Genomic DNA, 19,637 nt, shown 5'->3' with positions numbered 1-19,637 from the left:
GCCTGAAGCAGCATGAGGAGGGAGCAGATATCAGAACTAGGAGAGGATATTTGTATAAGAAGACCCCTGGACAGGAGCTATGACTTTTCACCATAGGAAGCAGTCAGCCTATGGCATCTCTGCAGGGAAGGTGTCAGGGGAATAAGTACATTGAATCACTCTCCTCCAGCCTCCTGCTGGCACTACCCATTGGCAGAGCCCAACCAGAAGCCAGAAGGCAAGGAAGTTCACTGATGTTGTCAATATAGTCCAGTCTCCAGTTGCACACAGTAATGTGGGGAGAGTGGAGAGCAGACCTGGAGGGACAATCAGAAGATACCCAGTACAGAAATAAAATGAGTACTTATGAGGAAAATCATATCCATTATAGGCAGAGAGGAAGAAACAGGCTTACACTACTAGGTATTGTTTAGAGCAAGCTAGATGGAAGAGTTTGTTGATAGAGAAGGGTATTTAACATCAGAACAGGCTTTCATATAATTGTGTCTCTTGAAGATCCTTAAAAATGGGAAACACACATCCATCTCTATGAAATGATTTGGGCAAAACTGTACTGATGAAAGAAGTGTGGGTAGCTAAGATGACTTTGAAGGGTCCTTGTAACTTGAGGTTATGGCATTCCAGGAGGAGTGATGGAAATCAGGGAACTGGATCTCGTGCAAAATATTCACAACTCTTTGAAATGGAAATTAGGCTATTCCAATTTAGGAATCAAATTAAAGCAAGTATTCAGGGTGTTAGCCAGCTGTGCTCCTGCCTGTTTGAAGTGGCAGCTAAAGGAGGGAGGCGTGCTTTTTCCTGGATGAAGCAGGATCTCACTCAGCCTGTTTTCATCTTTAGTTAGCACCTGTTGGCTTAGAGTGGTGTCAGCCGAGCAATCAGATGGTAGATGTGCCAAGTGTCTGACCTCGCCGTGTCTGCCGCCCCTCCCCCCAATCCCCGTGACACCTCTCCTGATACAGATGGACAGGGGCTGGTTTAAAATGACAGTTTCAAGTTCGTGTAGGAAGAGAAAGTTAATTCAAAGAAACAGCCAGACAAGCTTCCTTCTTCTGTAGGAATAACTATTATCCCCTTTCACCATGGCCTACCTGGGAACCCACTTTGCCTTCAGATCCCGCAGGCAGAAGACCAATGATGAGCTCCGTCGGCATAGCATGTCCTTTATTCTTCACAAAGCTATTTGCAATGACTTCTTTCAGAGCTATCTCTACCTGCTGGAAAATATTCCCCTGGGTAAGTGAGTCAGAGCTACTAGATAAGGGACAAGAAATGACTGGAGCAACTGTGTGAGACTGTGGGGCTTTTGCAAAAGGAATTAGAACAAGGACACTTTCCAGATAAAAAGGACACACAACCAATGTCCGTGGGCTTAAATGTTTCAATGGCATTCTTTTATGGAAAGTGCAAAGACCAAGTAGTGCCTGGTGGGACAAGCCTCTATTTGGGGACTTCCATGCACCTCAGACATGGGTAACTTGCTTCTCTGGGTGTTGGTTGCCTGAGTGTCAGGATTATAGAAATTAATTTCTTGAGTTTGGAAGGACATTTTTAGTATTTGCAAAAATTTAGAGGTGGGCAAATTAGGTAACTCAAAGATGAGAATATTAATACAGAAGCATATCAACAAAGAATTTTTTAAAAAGGCTAAACAATAATAGATCAAGGTTGTTGGTGTGTGCGGCTGTGTGTGAGTGTGTGTGTGTGTGTGTGTGTGTGTGTTTGTATGCATGAGTACACACTCCACATAATCCTTTCTGGCCTTTCTAAATTACAATAATAGTCCAAGAGCTTAAAAGGAGCAGATTTTAGTTTGGTCTTTGAATATTAAGAAAAAAACTGGGCTGTAGTCTGTCTCCATTTTAGTTATTTCCTCTAGTTTTCAGGAATTGGACAATAGGGCAATAAAAAGCTTATCTGGTTTGTCTACACTTTTCTCAGCCTCTGTGAAAATGGTTACTTCAGGGCGCTCTTAACAACACTGAAGAGGAAATAACTTGCGATTAAGGAGTAAAGTATCTCCCTTTGATTTATATTTTCCCCCCGTGAAAGCAGGAACAGTGTGTATCAACCCCAGTCTGCTTTGTTAAGGTTGCTGAAAGCCCCATTGTACACTTGATGTGGCCAGGGTTTCCAGACGTGAAAGGAGCTACATAATTCTTTGTATTGCGTTCAAAACTATGTTAGCAGCTTACCAAAGTCTCTTTCTATAAGTCCATTTCTGAAGGGAATCTTTCACTCTAGACATACAAATACTTTCATCTTATATTTATATATATTTCTTATAAAAATTTCGCATTCATGACTCTATTTGATCCTCACAGCCATGCTATGCGATAGATAGGGTATTATTATTTTTCCACCCACCTTCTCACTCTTGCCCCCTATCTTGTCTTTTCAAGTGAGGAAAAGAAAATTCAGAGATGATGAGATCTAATCTAGATAGGTCTCATCTAGATACCAAAGCAAGAACCCAAGACCAGGACTCTTTCTGGTGGATAGCACTACACATGAGTAATTCTTTTAGGACATAGTGTACATCTCATTTGTATTCAAATGGAAAAGTTAGAGCAGTCTATTTGGAAGGTGATGATGTTTTGACCACTCCACATATTGTCAGAGGATTGCTTTTCTGGAGACACTCTTTGGGCCACACCTCAATAACAGTAGCTTGTTGGCTCGTGTTGCATTAGTCTGGAGAAAGATATTAATTACAATAACTTATGAGAGGTTCACTAAGGGGCAGATGACTGCCCAATTTTAAAAATAACTATTAGAAAAGAAACTCATCTCTGAAAGTAGCTAAAGATGAATTAAAAGACCCCAATAAATATTTATTAGACAAATTAAGGGCCCTTTACTAATAATTAATTGCAGGTTACCAATGTCCTGAGTTCAAATTCTGGCACTGCTAGTGGTAGAGAAAATCACCTCTGCAAGTTACTAATGTCTCTGAGCATCATTTTCCTCAAAACTGTGGGGCTGTTGGAGGATTAAATGCAATTATATATGTGAAACTAGCCAACGCTCAGTAAACATTAGCTTTTTATCTCCTTCCTTAGAGTCAGATCTCTTTTAAAGTCATCACGTAGCCTTCCTTAGAACAGGCATTACCGAAGATGATAAGCTTAATTTGCTATATGGGAGTTTTCAGGCTGCAGTGGATATTAGTCTTTTCAGTTTGGAAATAAAACTCAGCCCCACTGAAGTGTTTTAGAGTTGGCTTTCCCTCCTCCTGATGATTTCAAGACTTCATAGAAATGAAAATAAAGCCCTTCTTTTAAAAGGATGGGGAACCCTACTGTAGAGTCTGCACAGAGAGTTTGTTGTTTGGGGTAGTTATGGGGAGAACAGTGGCTAACCGGACTCTTTGATTACTTCTTTCCTTCCTTCCTCCCTCCAACTGCCTGTGTTAGGCAGCCAGGCTCACACCAGCTCACCGGGCAGTGACATTCAGTCATAGGGACATTTGCTGAAATATCCCCGACTAGCCTCAGTGATTCGTGGAGAAGCAAGAGCATGCATATTCAAAATCTCCAATGGAAAAGTTAGCTATGCCATTGAATACAACAGGTCTTCACAAAGAAATGGGAGCAAGCTTATTACTATTCTCAGTGGGTTACATATATTATCTCAGTTAATCCTCACAACAGCTCTATTATGTGGTGCCGTTATTTTCTCCACCCTATATCTGAGGAACAGAGGAAGTAAGTAGTGCAGGATTAGAATCCAGGCAGTCTAGCTCCATGGTCTGTCTTTTTTAACCACAAAATCCTGCTGCCTCCCATTGTAAATGGCGACTTGACACATGAGAGGAGCAATGTAAGTTTTACCACTTTTTTTGAATTGACAGGAATACAAAACATAGTCTATGAGGAGCACTGGCTTTCTGCTGAGATAATCAACAAGATGGGCAGCCAGTGAGCAGGTTCCTATAATCTAGTTTTACCAGCCCACATTCAGTTGGAGGCTTGGAGTCAATGAATTTTCCAAAGGTGGCTGTTTGTGAACAAATCAGAAGTAGAATAGGAAAACAATTCATATAAATCTCCAGTTTGTATATCAGTGCAAGCAGGGGCCTATATATGGCCCAATTGGAGATGTTCATATAATTACTCCTCAGTAATTCTTCTAGCACTATCCACAGCATATTTCTAGTACATAGAAGTCAGTGAATATTTATTAATTATATATTGAGCAAGAATCTATTACTCCTGGACATTGGTAAAGGCTTAGTTTAACTTCACATTTAGAACAATAGTTCCACGTGGTTTAGCAAAAGGAACAAAGGCTTTGCATTTATTTGTTTATAATTGCTTTACATTGTTGTGTTAGTTTCTGCTGTATAACAAAGTGAATCAGCTATATGTATACATATATCCCCATATCCCCTCCCTCTTCCATCTCCCTCCCACCCTCCCTATCCCAGCCCTCTAGGTGGTCACAAAGCACTGAGCTGATCTCCCTGTGCTATGCAGCTGCTTCCCACTAGCTATCTATTTTACATTTGGTAGTGTATATATGTCCATGCCACTGTCTCACTTCGTCCCAGCTTACCCTTCCCCCTCCCTGTGTCCTCAAGTTCATTCACTAGGTCTGCATCTTTATTCCTGTCCTGCACCTAGGTTCTTCAAAACCGCTTATATTTTTAGATTCCATGTATATGTGTTAGCATATGGTATTTGTTTTTCTCTTTCTGACTTAAGGCTTTGCATTTAAATAGGTTTGGGTTAGGGCCTGGCTGTGACACTTCATTTCTGTGTAATATTGAGTAAGTTACTAAATCTTTCTGATTTTCTCATTACTTACCTGTAAAATGATGATTATAATCCCAGTTTTGTAGTGTCGTTGTGAGGATCAGAGTGTGAAGAGATGACCTGAGAGTGCCTAGCCTAATGCCTGGAACATAGGTACCCAATAATGGTTAGTAACCAACCCCCCTTCACTTACCCCTTTTTAGAAGAATTAGGCTCTGAGGAGGAAATTGAGAACAATGGCCACACCTTTGCCATCGCACTTAAAAACTAGAATTAATAAAGACATTTCCTATAATACACTTGGAACTTCCAAATGAAACTCAGCATACAACTCTTGGCATTTTTCAAATCAATTTCATCCCTGTGGTAGGCATTGCTGCACAACTTTTTGTACAGTGATACATTTTCCAAATGTTTATTGTTACCTTTGCAGTGCCAATGCTGTAAGATCATTTTTTCACTTTAAAGAAATGAAGAACCAGATAATTTCCCTTTATTTAGCAGACTTTCAGATACACTGTGTTAGATGGATGAAATATGAGTTTTGGATTTAAATAGACCTAGGTTTAAATCCCAGTTGTGTCACTCACTGGCAGTTTAGTTAACCTCTTGATGCCCTGTTTTCTTCTGTAGATAATCACATTTATCTTACATATTCAGTTAGATATAAATGCTTAGCATATGTAGCACATATATACATATTTGATCAGTGATAGTTAATATTTTTTATTATTTGGGTATGCCTAATTAGGAGAGAAGATATATCCTCCTATAGTTTTTCGTAAACTACAAAAAGTGTGACTTATTTGTGATTATGCTGGTTTTTCCTTATAGCCATTCACTACTTTGCTGAACCTGTGTATTATTCAAACAGAAAGCTAGACAATATTCCTTTATTCAGTGAACATTTAAAGGAGGTCTGCTATGTGTTAAGTGTAATTGTAAGTCCCAGGATTACAAGGAAAATAAAATAGAGCTTTATCCTGAGAGTTCAGTGTAGGAGAGAGACCCACACAGATAATTTTTGTGGAATGTGGAAGTCATGATAGAGACCACTACAGGATGCTGCAGAGGTGCAGAGGAGGCGTGGTGACTGCTGAATCAGCTTCTGACTCTTCTGATGCAAAATCTCACCATGAAAAATCTGTCCCCAGTATCTTCACCTGAATTCTGACCTTTTCCAATTTGACAGTGGGTCAGGTAGAACACTAAAGTTGGAATAGAGAGTTACGAAGACACTCAGCCCAGTGGGCAGGGGATGTGATGTGTGGTGGGAGCTTGAGTACATTCTTGCTAAAGAGGGGAAAGTGTATTTTCCCTCCTTTCCCACCTCTGCTTACGTTATTTGTGTTGAAGGCTGAAAAGAATTTAGGGAACACTGAAATAGCTCTCAGTTGGAAAAAACCCACTAAAACTTTCAGGGTAGGCAGTGCATTATTTTAGAGGCAAGAAACACCAGACACCTAAAGCATGCAGGGAAGAAATAAAACCTAGAGAGCCTGTCAGGGTAATTCTGAGACTTGTTAATGATGACTTTCTAGCATTCTGGCACACACAGACCCTTGGATTCTACCAGGAACATTGATAAAATCCCACTTCCTACCCTTTCCTGTTGGTGAAAACACAGATGACTTTGGTTTTTTTTAGATTCCATATGTAAGTAAGATCATACATTATTTATCTTTCTCTGATTTATTTCACCTAGTATAATTCCCACAAGATCCATCCATGTTGTCACAAATGGCAGGATTTTCTTCCTTTTATGGCTGAGTAATATTCCATTGTGCCCAAGTACATTTTCCTTCCTTCCTCCCTTCCTTCTTTCCTCCCTTCCTTCTTTCCTTCCTCCCTCCCTCCCTCCCTCCCTTTCTTCCTTCCTTCCTTAAATTTTTACCATTTCTTCTTTAATGGCTAAAATGAGAAGTCATCACCTACAAACCTCTTTTATGGAAGATCTTACAGTTCATAAGGGCATCTTCTAGTTGGACTTTCTTTTCTCTTATAGACTAACTTGATTCAATATTCTATCTCCGATCATTTCAAACTTACCATTTAAATCTAGCCTACATATCCTCTGAAGACTCCCAGGTCAATTTTCAGTTGACAAACAGGTCTAAAGTTTGGAATAAAGTCTAAAATAGTTATATCCAACTATTAAAAAGAGAAAAAGAAAAAGCTACTCAGCAAACATAGACACTTATCTCTCAACAAAATTTTTCTTAGAGAGTTCACGAGATCTTTGTTCTTCTTCAGGGCAAATTCACATATACTTTATTTTTATTTTTGTAACAAGTAAGCCATTGGAAGGTCCTTGGGAGTTCAGCTTATAACGTAGGTCAAGAAATAAGTACCATATTATATCAAGAACTAATAGAGTGTCTAGCCGCTGTCTTAGACTACCCCAAGTTTCACAAAAACATTGCAATCATGCAAGAATAAGCCACTAGATGTATTTCTGTAATAAAGAGGCACAGGCTGATGACTGATAACCTTATCTGAATCAGCTGGCACCATTGCAGGAGCTATCAAGAAGGGAGAACCTGGGGCTGGCCATTACACCTCATATATCTTTTTAGTGAAATGTTCCTGTCAGTTAGGTGACAAGCCCATAACCATAAAAACTTACCTATTGAGTCTGACCCCTGCTGAGCTTGGCATTCACTTGTAGTCTAAATGTTGCTGGCATAATGGACCATTCCCATTTCCAGATTAAGGGTTTTAATAAACACCACCAACTTGTTGACTTAACCAGGTGATGATGAGTATGGCTGTTTTGCTGCTTTGGTTGGATCAACGAGAGAGTACTGGGCTGTGGCTTGCCTGTGATCTCAAGAAGCATTCAACTCTGGGAAGACTTGGTAAGCTGTGATTTCCTAGCCTGCTTTTCTGAGGCATACAGAAGAATTTGGAACAGTCATGTTTTTGGCATGGCGATGAATAATTTTTGTCGTCCCTGTTGAAATTATCAGCATTTCTTGAGCTACCTGTTTACACAACACTTTACCAAGTACTAGGGAAGCGGGACTGGTGTAGGTCAGTGGTTTCCAATGTTTTTGAACATGAGGGTGCTCCTTTTAATGTTTTATTTTCTCAATCAGTAACTAACTTGAGTATAAAATGTCAAAAAATCTATGTATTATTAATAGTTTTAAAAGATTTGTATTTTTAAAATGACATCCTATTGTTGGTTAATATATATGGGAGATATAGTATATAACATTGTTAGTCTCTAGGAAATAAAGTACATGGGAACTGATTCCTGTACCCCTTTTAGCAAATTCATGATCATTCAAGGGTCCAAATGTTGGCCACATCCAGTGTTTTCAAGTTGGGAAATACTGATTTAACTCCACAGATGAAGCATACTAAAATGGATAGTAGTAGTGTTTATTGGATTTTTAACTTTTAGAATCAAAATTTGGGATTATGTAACCATTGTTCAATTCAAAGCCAAGTAGTGCATTAGTCCAATGTCACAATCTTTGTTTACCTGAAGAAAAATGTTCCTAGTTAAGGTTAAATAGATTGTCTTTTCTTATACTCCTTCTACATAAAATTGTGTCATATTTTGGTTTGCTTCATATCCTGATTGTAACATTTTTATACTGTTGTATATTTTACTTAGAACTTTCAACTGTCTTTTATTTTTGTTGATTGCGGTTAAAAATATGTCTTCCTAAGAATATCACTATGTCTCCTTACTTCTTACCTACTATCTATTACCCAGAATCCAGTTCATTCTACTTCCTAAAGATATTTTTTTAAAGCCTGTGTTTTCTGTTGTAATATAAATTGATTTCTTTCTAGATCTGATAGTATCTGTCATTTTGGTATTTCTTTTCATTGGATTCCTGGGTTAATTTCATTGTATATCTTCTCTTGATTTTAACCCTCATTGGGCTGGAATATAGCTGCAAAAAACTTCTGAAGGATGAATCCATGGGAGGTAACTATTCTTTCACCATTTGAATGGTAAATTTTAGCCTCAAAATAATTTTCCCTCAGAATATTGATGACACTGCTCCACTGTTTTCCAGGGTTTCTGATGAGATCTGTGTTATATGCCTGATTCTAGTTCTTTGAACATAGGGTTGCCAGATAAAATATAAAAGGCCGGCTAAATTTAAATTTAAGATAATCAACGAACAAATTTTAGTATAAGTATGTCCCATGCAATGTGTGATATTTCAACTGTATTTATACTAATAGATTATCCATTGATTATCTAAAATTCAAAACTAATTGTGTGTCCTGTATTTTTATTTGCTAAATCTGGCAACCCTACTTGAAGGTCAACAAACTTTTTCCCTCTAAATAACTTAATGATCTTCTCATTACTCTTTGTGATTTGAAATTTCCTAAGGATGTATATAAATGTGACTTTTATTTAATTATTAGTATTTTTAAATCCATTCTGCTCAGTACTTTTGGACCTTATAGTCTCTTTCAGCTCTGGGAAATTTTTTTCTATTATTTCTGTAATAATTTTCTTCCCTCCATTTTCAGTTTTTGAGAATCCTAATTAGCTTGATGTTGGGTCTTCTGAATTGTCTTTTTTTAAAAAATATTTTTCAAATTTTCTTTTTGATTATAGCTCATTCTTTTCATTGAATTCTGAGCACTGATGGAATGTACTTAGCACTTTCAACTCATTCAACTTTTATTTATTTATTTATTTATATTTTTTTGGCTGCGCTGGGTTTTCATTGCTGCGTGCGGGCTTTCTCTAGTTGTGGTGAGCGGGGGCTACTCTTTGTTGCAGTGCGCACGCTTCTCATTGTGGTGGCTTCTCTTATTGCGGAGCACAGGCTCTAGGTGCACAGCCTTCAGTAGCTGTGGTGAGTGGGCTCAGTAGTTGTGGCTCATGGGCTCTAGAGCACAGGCTCAGTAGTTGTGGCACACAGGCTTAGTTGCTCCACGGCATGTGGGATCTTCCCGGACCAGGCTCGAACCCGTGTCCCCTGCATTGGCAGGCGGATTCTTAACCACTGCACCACCAGGGAAGTACATGAATTAAGTCTTTATAGCTCTAATCTTTTTACTTCTGTTTTCCATATCAATCTTTTCCTTTATGTCCTGATAATGTACTCAACGTTATATTCCAAAGTGTTTGGTAATCAAAATTTTAATTTCTAAGAATTCTTTATTATTCTTTAAATTATCATTTTCTTGACATCTTCGATTTATGGATGCACCTGTTCTCATACCTCTTCAAGGGTGTAAGTTTTTGTTTAGTTTTGGTTTAAATTCTCGTTCATTTCCTGGATTATTTCTATTTCCTTTGGGGTCAGTTTTGATTGTCTATCTGTATCTTTGTTTTTCAGACTGCCATTTTACCCCCATGTGTTTGGAAATCATTATTTATCCATAGTTAGAAATGAAGGACAGGGGCAATGATTTTAGGTAATGGAGAAGGTTTCCTCTGTATATACTTCTCCACTGAATAGAAAGGATGACAAGAAGCTCTACATTTGCCGGTAGATCTTGCGAGACTCTGAGTATGAGGAAATGAGGTACTTGGAATCCTCTATATGCCAGAATGAGTAGTGTTCTAGGATTCCAACACTAACTGGTCTTTTTCTCCTAAGGCACTTAATTTTTTTTCCTTTTTTTTAGAGAAGAGACATATTTACCCTCCCTAGGATTATAGCTGTGCTGCTTGTCACTTTTGTGGGGAGTGCATTGGTTGCCTCACCAGTTGGCCTGTAGACAGATTTTTTTGTTTTATTAACTCTTACTTCCTTTTGCAACTATCCTGAGCTGTAATTTTTTTTTTTTTTTTTTTTTTTTGTGGTACGCGGGCCTCTCACTGTTGTGGCCTCTCCCGTTGCGGAGCACAGGCTCCAGATGCGCAGGCTCAGTGGCCATGGCTCACGGGCCTAGCCACTCCACGGCATGTGGGATCTTCCCAGACCGGGGCACGAACCCGTGTCCCCTGCATCGGCAGGCAGACTCTCAACCACTGCGCCACCAGGGAAGCCCGCTGTAAATTCTTTAGCTCTGTTCCATCTGCTTTATCTGTTTTTTGTCTTCCAGAAATTTGTTGAAATCATGAATCCATTGATGGCCCCTTCTCATTTTCTTCACTGTTAAGGGTTGAGTTTATTAAAATGATTCTTGGGGAGTACCGGGAAGCAGGGAGGACAAATGCATATATTCAGCCTACAGTCTTGAACCATAAGTTTCTCCCTGTTATCTCACTTTCTATCATTTCCTTCTGAATATCCTCTAATGAAAATATTTTATATCTGCAAGTGTGCCTTTTGGTTTAAAAAACACACTTAAATGCATACTCATTTACCCCTCAGAAGTAGACCACATGTTTTTCTAAAAATAAATGTCTTAAAATACCTGAAATAATGAAATGACATAGTATATGTGAATATGCCTAGTACACTACCGGGTACAGAATAGTTGCTCAATAAATATTATATTTCTTTTTATTATTTTATTTTCAGAAGATAGAGCTCAAACCCATTTTCTGTAATGTTGGTACAAAGAGATATTTGGGTATGAGTTGCATAAAAAAAAAGAGATGAAAAAATAGCTATGCCTAATCTACCTCATGATTAGAAGTAAAGATTAGTGATTAAATTCTCATAAAATATTTGGAGGTCAAAGGTAAAAGTTACTTTGAAACTTGTGATATTATTTATTCTACTCTAGCAAACACTGTTCAGCTTTCTTTTAATACAGTGACAAGCTATTTTTAAAATTAAACTCTAGTGTTATTAAATCATGAAAATGCCACATGATTGTGATTTATGCATGAGATACCTGAAGATCATAGGAGTTAAGAACTTTACCCAAGGTTACATAGCAAGTAAGTCACTGAGCCAGAACTCAAACCCAGATCTTCTGACATCAAACTAATACCTTTTCTCCCACAGCACAGATTTGCAGGCTTCTAAGAGGAAATTCAATGCATGATAAGAATAAACTTGTTCTGCCATTTAAATACTGATAAATATTAATAATATTTCATTTGCAGTGAAATTGTATGCTTTAACAAGTCAAGTCATCAATGGTGAGATGCACTTCTATGCCAGAGCTAAACTCTTCTACCAAGAAGTACCAGCTACAGAAGAGGGTATGATGGGAAATTTCATCGAACTGTCCAACCCAGATATCCAGGCCTCTCGGGAATTTCTTAGGAAATTCGTTGGGGTGAGTTATCCAACTGCAGTTTGATGAGGAGGCAAAGTCCTTGCAAACATTGAGCTCACATGCTTCTGTGTTGTTGCTTAAGTCATATTAAAGCCATATGGCTCAGCCAAGAGTGTAGTGTGAAAGCCTGTTTTAAGATGTTCGGAAAGGATAGGTCACATTAAATGACTGGTTTGTCCCACTTGGCATTTCACCCTCTTAGCACCAGCTAATTTCTTATGCTACAGGGGAAGGTGAACTAGCAGCGTTAATATTACAATTAGTGGATTAAGAAGACTTCTCTTTCAGAGTCTCATAGATAAACAGTTGATACCCAGGTGATTGATGAGAGATCATGCCATTTTAGATTTTGGGGTGATTTTTTGAGTCCCTGTAATAAAAATTCAGTGTTGTAAGGAAATGCAAGCTTATGTTCAGTCTAAAAGTGGTAAGTATAGTAGAATCTCTTTATATTATTCTATACATAGTTGGGACATTGCCTTGAAAGAATGTGATCCCTTTGTAGACTTGGTGTTGGGTGAAACTCCACTTCCTTACTTCCACGCCATATGAAGATGGATCATATACTGTAGGGGCCAAAATCTTGGGCTCTAGAGTCATTACAGTTCTTCTTACTATATAAGCAACCTTGGGCTTATTCCTTAAATGCTCTTAAACCTCAATTTTTCACCTGTGACTAGGGCATAACCACAGAACTCACATAATAGGATAATGTGAAGCTCAAATGAGATAATATAAGTCAAGTGCTTACTTTAGTGCATATAATTATTGCCCAATAAATCTAATTTATTGCTACTACTACTACTAACAAGCTTTCATAAAATGCATTCATTATATCTTAAGGAGCTTCATTCAGTTGTTAGAATAGACTTAACCCACACAATGAAGCTATTGTTGGTTCTACTGAGAACAAAGTCCTACCCAGCAAATAGGTTTTGTTCCAATTCACTATGAAGTCATTTGTTTGAAATTTGGAGTCCATTTTATTCTAATGAAGGAAACATTAAGAATATTATGAATATTTGGGGTTATGTTGTCAACCTATTTAGAAGCATAACATTAATAATATCCCTAGTGTTGAGGTGAGGTTCACTTCACATCCAACTTCCCTGGAGCACCCTTTGCCTGAGTATAGAAAAAAGGATAATGATGGAGCACCCATTGGGCCAAAGTGGACATCAGCTGTGGCCATAAAGACTATGGAGCTAGGGATGTTGGCTGGGGCTATTTCTAGGTCAGGTTAACCTGGAATATTTTTAAATGAGTGTTGCTGACTGATTTCACTGAGCACTTTTTCTGAGATAGTCAGTCACTCTGATAAGCACTTTAGAAGCACTGTCTTATTTACTCTTCATTAATAATTCTGTGAGGTAAGTACTATTATCATTTCTTGTTTTCACCGTTGTGGAAACTGAGGCTTGGAGAGGTTAAATAAGTTTTTAAGGTTACACGGTTGGTAAGAGACAGAGCTAGGACTTACGCCTGGCAAGGTCTGTCTGACACCAAACTCCCTGCTCTTATCCACGACATATTTTTTCCATTTGTCTCATGAAGCAGAAAAATCCCTGCTGTGTGTGTGTGTGTGTGTGTGTGTGTGTGTGTGTGTGTGTGTGTGTGTGTGTGTACCACAGACCTCAATTCTCCTCCAGTCTGGCCAAGAGCAATCCCTCCTGCTTGCCTCATGGTGAGGCTGACTTTGATCCCAATGCATTTCAGAAGCTTAGTTAGTAATCCAGCTGTCTTGTCACTCCATGTGGAATGCCAAGCTGACCACAGGGATGCTGGTCAGACAGAGCCCATACACACGCCCATGGACCCGGGAAAGGAAACAGCCTTGTGCTTGCATATTTATGTTGGAAAAGAGCAGCCTGCTCTTTTCAAACAAATATAAGGAGTCCTTCTTAGTAGACTAGGCTCATTGTGAAGCTGTGACCTCTAACTAAGTACAAACACAGTCTTTTTAAAGAAATGATATTTTGGTACTTTGACCTTAATAATATGCTAAATTAGTATCCAGGTCAAGATACAAGGAGTTAGGGAATATGAGTATCTGACATGATTTATCCTTGTGTCAACTGGGAAAAGACAGATTGTTTAATTTAAAGTTTTTCTTTCCTTTCAACACTTAGTGACATGAGACAGTGGGAAAAGGTGTTTAAACTTGTTGCAAATGTGCTTACTTTAGCAAATAAACAAATGATACCAAGATGATGTCAACAGCATAGCTGATAACATTCCTTACTTCTAGCTGTCTATTGGGGAAAATAGAAATTTATAAAAAGTAATTGGTATTTGATGATATTTATCTCTTGACATTTCTCAGAGATTGGATGACTAAAAAATTGGGGGCTAACTTGTATTTCATGGTTTTTATGAAGTGGCATTTAGCACTTTCATTTTAGTTTTTTTTTTGCGGTAAGCAGGCCTCTCACTGTTGTGGCCTCTCCCATTGCGGAGCACAGGCTCCAGACGCGCAGGCTCAGCAGCCATGGCTCATGGGCCCAGCCGCCCCACGGCATGTGGGATCTTCCAGGACCGGGACACGAACCCGTGTCCCGTGCATCGGCAGGCAGACTCTCAACCACTGCACCACCAGGGAAGCCTTCATTTTAGTTTTAAACTCCAGTGGAAAGAAGGTAAAATAATATTCTTCAAGACAAAATACATAGGCAGAATCAAAATGAAAATGAAATTTCTAAGAATATTTCACTTTTTTATATGAATCCATAAATATGAAGATAGGATAATAAATGAAAATAACAAAACATCTTGTTTTGAAATCACACATTGTATGTAGTTCTGGTCACATTCATGGAAGAGCATCAAATTTCAATCCAATCACGGTAGTGGGCAGCCATGGTATCCAAGAGGCTAGAGATGTTGTTCCCAAGATCAGCCTTTAAATGTCCCTTCTCAGAGGTGCTGCATGTGAATGAGAGACAGAGGAATAAATGTGGTGCCAGGATATGAGAGGTAGTGCCAACCATGTGGAGTGATATGCAATAAAGAGAACTAGGCAGTAGTGGCGAAGGGCTAAGGTGCTCAGGATTTGAGTGAAAGGCATCTTTTGTATTTGTAAATAACTTGTTTCGAGGATAACTGCGGTCAGATATCACACATCTAAGTTGATGAAAAATACACATCAGAGGATGTGCATTTTCAAGGAAGTTCTATTGCAAATATTTCACCTCTTTGGACCTCAGTTTCCTTGTCTGAAAAAGTAGGGAGATTAGACATGAATGGTTTTAAAACTCCAGGGTTGTACTGATATCCTTCAAGGGCTTATTGGGAGAATGATAGAAAGGCTGAGTGGGTGAGGCCCTGCCTCACTTTAACCAGAACAGCTTCATAGTTATTTGTTCATTGAGAAAAAGGAGTTAGGCTGTTTTAAACTTCTTGAAATCCTCTGGCATAGATCTCTGTTGTCTCTGTTTTATTGTCCCATGGTTCAATTTTTAAAACCACTTACTATAATAATGTGAGCAACACGATCAGTAGAGGCTTTAGGGCTAAATAATGATAAGAAAAAATTATAATGAGAATCTCTAGTTGAGCACACAGATTTCAACTGAAGTCATTTTCAGTAGCTTAAAATAATTTCCCTGTATTTCCCTCCATCTTGTTTATGTTATAAATTTATTTAAATGATGCTACTTTTATGGCCTTCATAACATAAAACTTTAGCCTAGGCCTTTTAATGAATTAGCTTTGTTTATATTATAATATCTGAATGAGGGATGTAGCATATTGTAAGTAGGAATGGCAAACAAGTGGCACATGTACTACCACTTCCCATTCCCATCAAGGCAGACATAACTAATCAATCATAGACCTCTTCCTGGTAAGTCTGAATGAAGCCTTAGAATTCTCTTCAACATAACATTAGACAGCTACTAACAAGGGAACCAGAGTTGTGGCACTGGAGGTGACAGCCCTAAGGTAGAACTGGCTTTGGATTCACACAGTTCACTGTTCAAATTCTAGTTCTGCCATTAGCTGGGTGATATTAAAAAAGTCTAAGGGTCCTCATCTCCAAATTGGAGAATAATCATTATCTTGTGGGGCTTTTTGATTACTATAGTTATTATGGATGCAAAGAGCTTGCTACACACAAGCAGTCAATAAATTGTGATTATTATTATTTCCTCTGAAAAGAAACTACAATTACTTCACTTTTTGTTCTTCTTTGTTCTTGCTGTAAGGAAGGCCTTTTGAGTGGACTGGAAAGCAGCGTTTCTGATGTTTCCTTCTGCTTAAGCTTCACCTTTTGATCCTTAGCCAATTTTTTTTTTTTTTAAACCCTTAGGTCCTGAGAAATCAAGAGTAGACTTTCTCCTTAAGATCTTGATTGACAACTTCAAGTATCTTGTTACTGTAATTTCTAGCACAAAACCTATTCAGCAGCCATCCCAACTGTGACCAAATAATTTAGACCAGCTGAATCTTATACATATATACACACACACACACACACATATACATATATATACATATATATGTATATATGCACATACACATATATACACATATACATATCAGATATATACTGGTCATGTACACATACATACATGTATATATGTATATGTGTATATTACTTTATAGAAGCAAGTTTGAGAAAGTTTTTATTGGCTGATTTCCTCCTATCTCTACCCCCTATCCATCTTTCACCCTCAGTTAATTTAATGCAGAGATTTACTTTAAAAAATTTCAGGGCTTTTGTGCCCAATAAATCATGTAGCTTCTGGTATAAAAGCAGAAAACAATTTTTAGCATGAAAAGAGACAAGGGGACTTTGCTGCAACCACCTCTTATCCTCATGAATGTGCTGTGTGTCACTGAGGCTGAGTTTGAAGTAAAATCCTGGCCTGAGACTGGAACAGTTTGCATTTCCTCAGCTCAAGTCTTAAAAATTATCTTCCACACAAGAATAGTAGATAATTCAGAGCCCCCAAAATCAGTTCTGAAAAAAATAAAATTTCAGTTATCCATCCCAGTATGAATTGAAATGTTTTCATTGCATGAATTTGAAAAGTAATTTTAAAACTCTGAAAGACTCTCACTGCTTTGCTCTCTCTTTTTTTTTAACAAGGCAATAAGCTATGGTGCAGGTCCATTTAGCTGTGGGTTTGACCCAAATTTACAGTTAACAAAGTTCTATTTTCATAGGGCTTTCAAAGGCCCATTTATCTTAGAGAAAATTACCCAGTTTTCAAACTTAAGACATTATTTTCTAAAATCCTATTTTGAAATTCTTTGAAAGACCTATATTGAATAAAATAAAGAAGGCAAAAACTAGACATGATTAGATTTTTTTTGAAAAAAGTCATTGAATATTTTATAACTTGATTGTGGTAGTGTTTACGTGCCTGTATACATTTGTCCAAACTCATTGAATGGTATACTTAAAATAGTACATTTAATTATATGAAATTGACCCAAATAAAGTTTATTTAAGGAGGTAATTGAGTGTCCAAACTCAGGGTGAGTGTCTGTTCCTGAAGTATTCCACAAGGTACCTTTCTGCAGGGGCCTGGGAGAGCTGGGACAGACTGTGCCCTGGATTGCGGCTCTGGGATAGGAAGGGTCAGCAAGCATGTCCTGTTGCTGGTTTTCAACACTGTGGAACTTGTGGACATGATGGAATCGTTCCTCCTCATGGCACAGAACTACCTGCAGGTCAGAGGGGACAAGGTAGAAACCTACCACTGCTACAGTCTGAAGGAATTCACACCCCCACTGGGGAGATATGATGCCATCTGGATTCAGTGGGTCTTTGGTTAGTCCTGCATGGCATTGCATCTGCCATTCTTCCCTTTCCAGATAGAGAAGAAGAAAACACATGGGGCTGATTAGAGGATTTGTGGAGGCAGAACAAGGACACAAAGGGAGATCTGGCTATAGTTGTGCTTAGAACAGTTAGCTAGCCTTAGGTATCATGGGAACTCCCCCAAAGCTCTGGTCCTCCAGATTTCTCCCATAACATCCTCTGAACAAGCTTGACAATTCCCATCCTTAGGGATGGAGTGCCTTCGGACCAACCTACATCATAGAAGAAACCTAAATATTTGAAAAACTTTAAAAAGTGGGGACAAAAAGAGTCTATCCCCATTTACTGGAAAAACTAGACTTTCTTAGATTTAAATTCCCAGGAAATGAGACAGCGGTGAATTGGATTTTGGTCTGAGTGTGTGTGTGTGTGAGACACAGAGGAATGATGACAGAGTTCGGCTGTCCACGGGACATGGAGGGAACCCAAGGGATGAGCAATAGTTTATCTTGTGCCTGGGAGGTAGATAGACTAGGTAAGATAATATCTATTTTTTAGAGCGTACACTGATTCACCTCAAAGAAGATACCTGTCCTCTTATCTAAATTCTCAAAGCCTCCTGCAGCAAAACAATTCAGGCTATTAAATAATTCATGAATGAGTGAACAAATGAGCTCCTGATTTGTAGCCTTGTGGTTGGTCCATCTTTCCTACTCACCTCCTTTCCCACCCACCCTTTCATCCTGTTCCCCCTTTTACTTGGCCTCACCTGTTGGTTAAAGACCTTCTTGCATTTCTTTCCCGGTGCCGACATGGCCTGAAAGAAAGCGGCATCATCATACTGAAGGACAGTGTGGCTCAGGTGGGCTGCATCTTCCATCTGTGTGACTCGGGATATGGACATCCTCCAGAGCCTCATTAGGAAGAGTGGGCTAGTGGTGCTGGGCCAGGAGAAGCAGGACGGCTTTCCAGAGCAGTGCATCCCAGTGTGGATGTTTGCACTGCATAGCGATGGACACTCCTGACCAGCAGTGGGAGTGAACGGCTGCACTGCACAGTAGTGCTTTGGGAAGAGGTGTTCTCCTCTGAGGTGCCCCTTGTAATTCATGTAGGAGTGAAGGGAAGGGACTACAGCATGTATGGAAATGACTGATGTAATATGTACATGTTTCCACTAATTATGTAAGTACATGCGCACACTCTGTGGATTTTCCAAAAGAGAAATGGAAAGTGGTATCTGGAAAAACTGCTAAAGTGTACGTAAAAAACAGAAAAGGGAGCAACATTCACAAAATCTAAACTGCTTGGTCTCTGAAGATTTGCATTATAGAGTAGTTTAGGGTGGGTGGGGTAAAGCCTAGACCACCTTTCTCTGCCCTCATGCTAGATACATTATACTTCCTTCCTCCTTGGGAATACTACTTCTCTAGATAAAAATCTCCCCCTAATTAAGAAGGCAACAGTCAAAATAATCTTATAAAAACAATTCCATTACTTAATTTTGTCTTTAGCTTTAGCAGAACAAAAGACTATGGTTTCACTTTCTATTTTGGGTCAGTTTCACCACCCAGTGATGTAATATGGATATAATTTGATAACAAAGGTCTGCATTCCAGTGATGGGGAAGTGTCTCCTTTCAGGAGAAAATGTTTTACCCTTGAAATTTCAGCTGTGAACATATAAGTAAATGTCATTGATAATCTAATTTTAGCCATTGGCTTCCAACACAACTTGCTTCATTGCAGCTGCTCCTGTTTCCTTGATTGATATGACTGTACATTGGAAAGAGAAACGAAATGATAAGCCTGAAAATTGAACCAACTGGATTAATTTAAGGCATTGGTTTAATTAAAAATAATCTGAAATCTTTCAAAAACAAAAATGTAATTAATTTTTATTAGCAGAATGTTTAAATATAACAGCTACTGTATTTAAAACACTCTAAT

General features: G+C 38.5%; 1 protein-coding gene across 1 annotated transcript; it reads left to right on the top strand.

The window, feature by feature from the left end:
• Positions 1-1,082: 1,082 nt before the first annotated feature.
• NTMT2 (N-terminal Xaa-Pro-Lys N-methyltransferase 2) lies at positions 1,083-18,716 on the top strand. Its single transcript, XM_030875503.1, is given in 5 exon segments — positions 1,083-1,236; positions 11,749-11,924; positions 17,451-17,701; positions 18,457-18,573; positions 18,575-18,716. Coding segments are annotated over 5 exon segments (840 nt in total).
• The last annotated feature ends 921 nt before the right edge of the window (positions 18,717-19,637 follow it).

Source organism: Globicephala melas, chromosome 1 (genome assembly GCF_963455315.2).
Source record: "Globicephala melas chromosome 1, mGloMel1.2, whole genome shotgun sequence".
NCBI classification, from domain to species: Eukaryota; Metazoa; Chordata; class Mammalia; order Artiodactyla; family Delphinidae; genus Globicephala; species Globicephala melas.
This window is presented reverse-complemented; position numbering and strand designations above follow the sequence as displayed.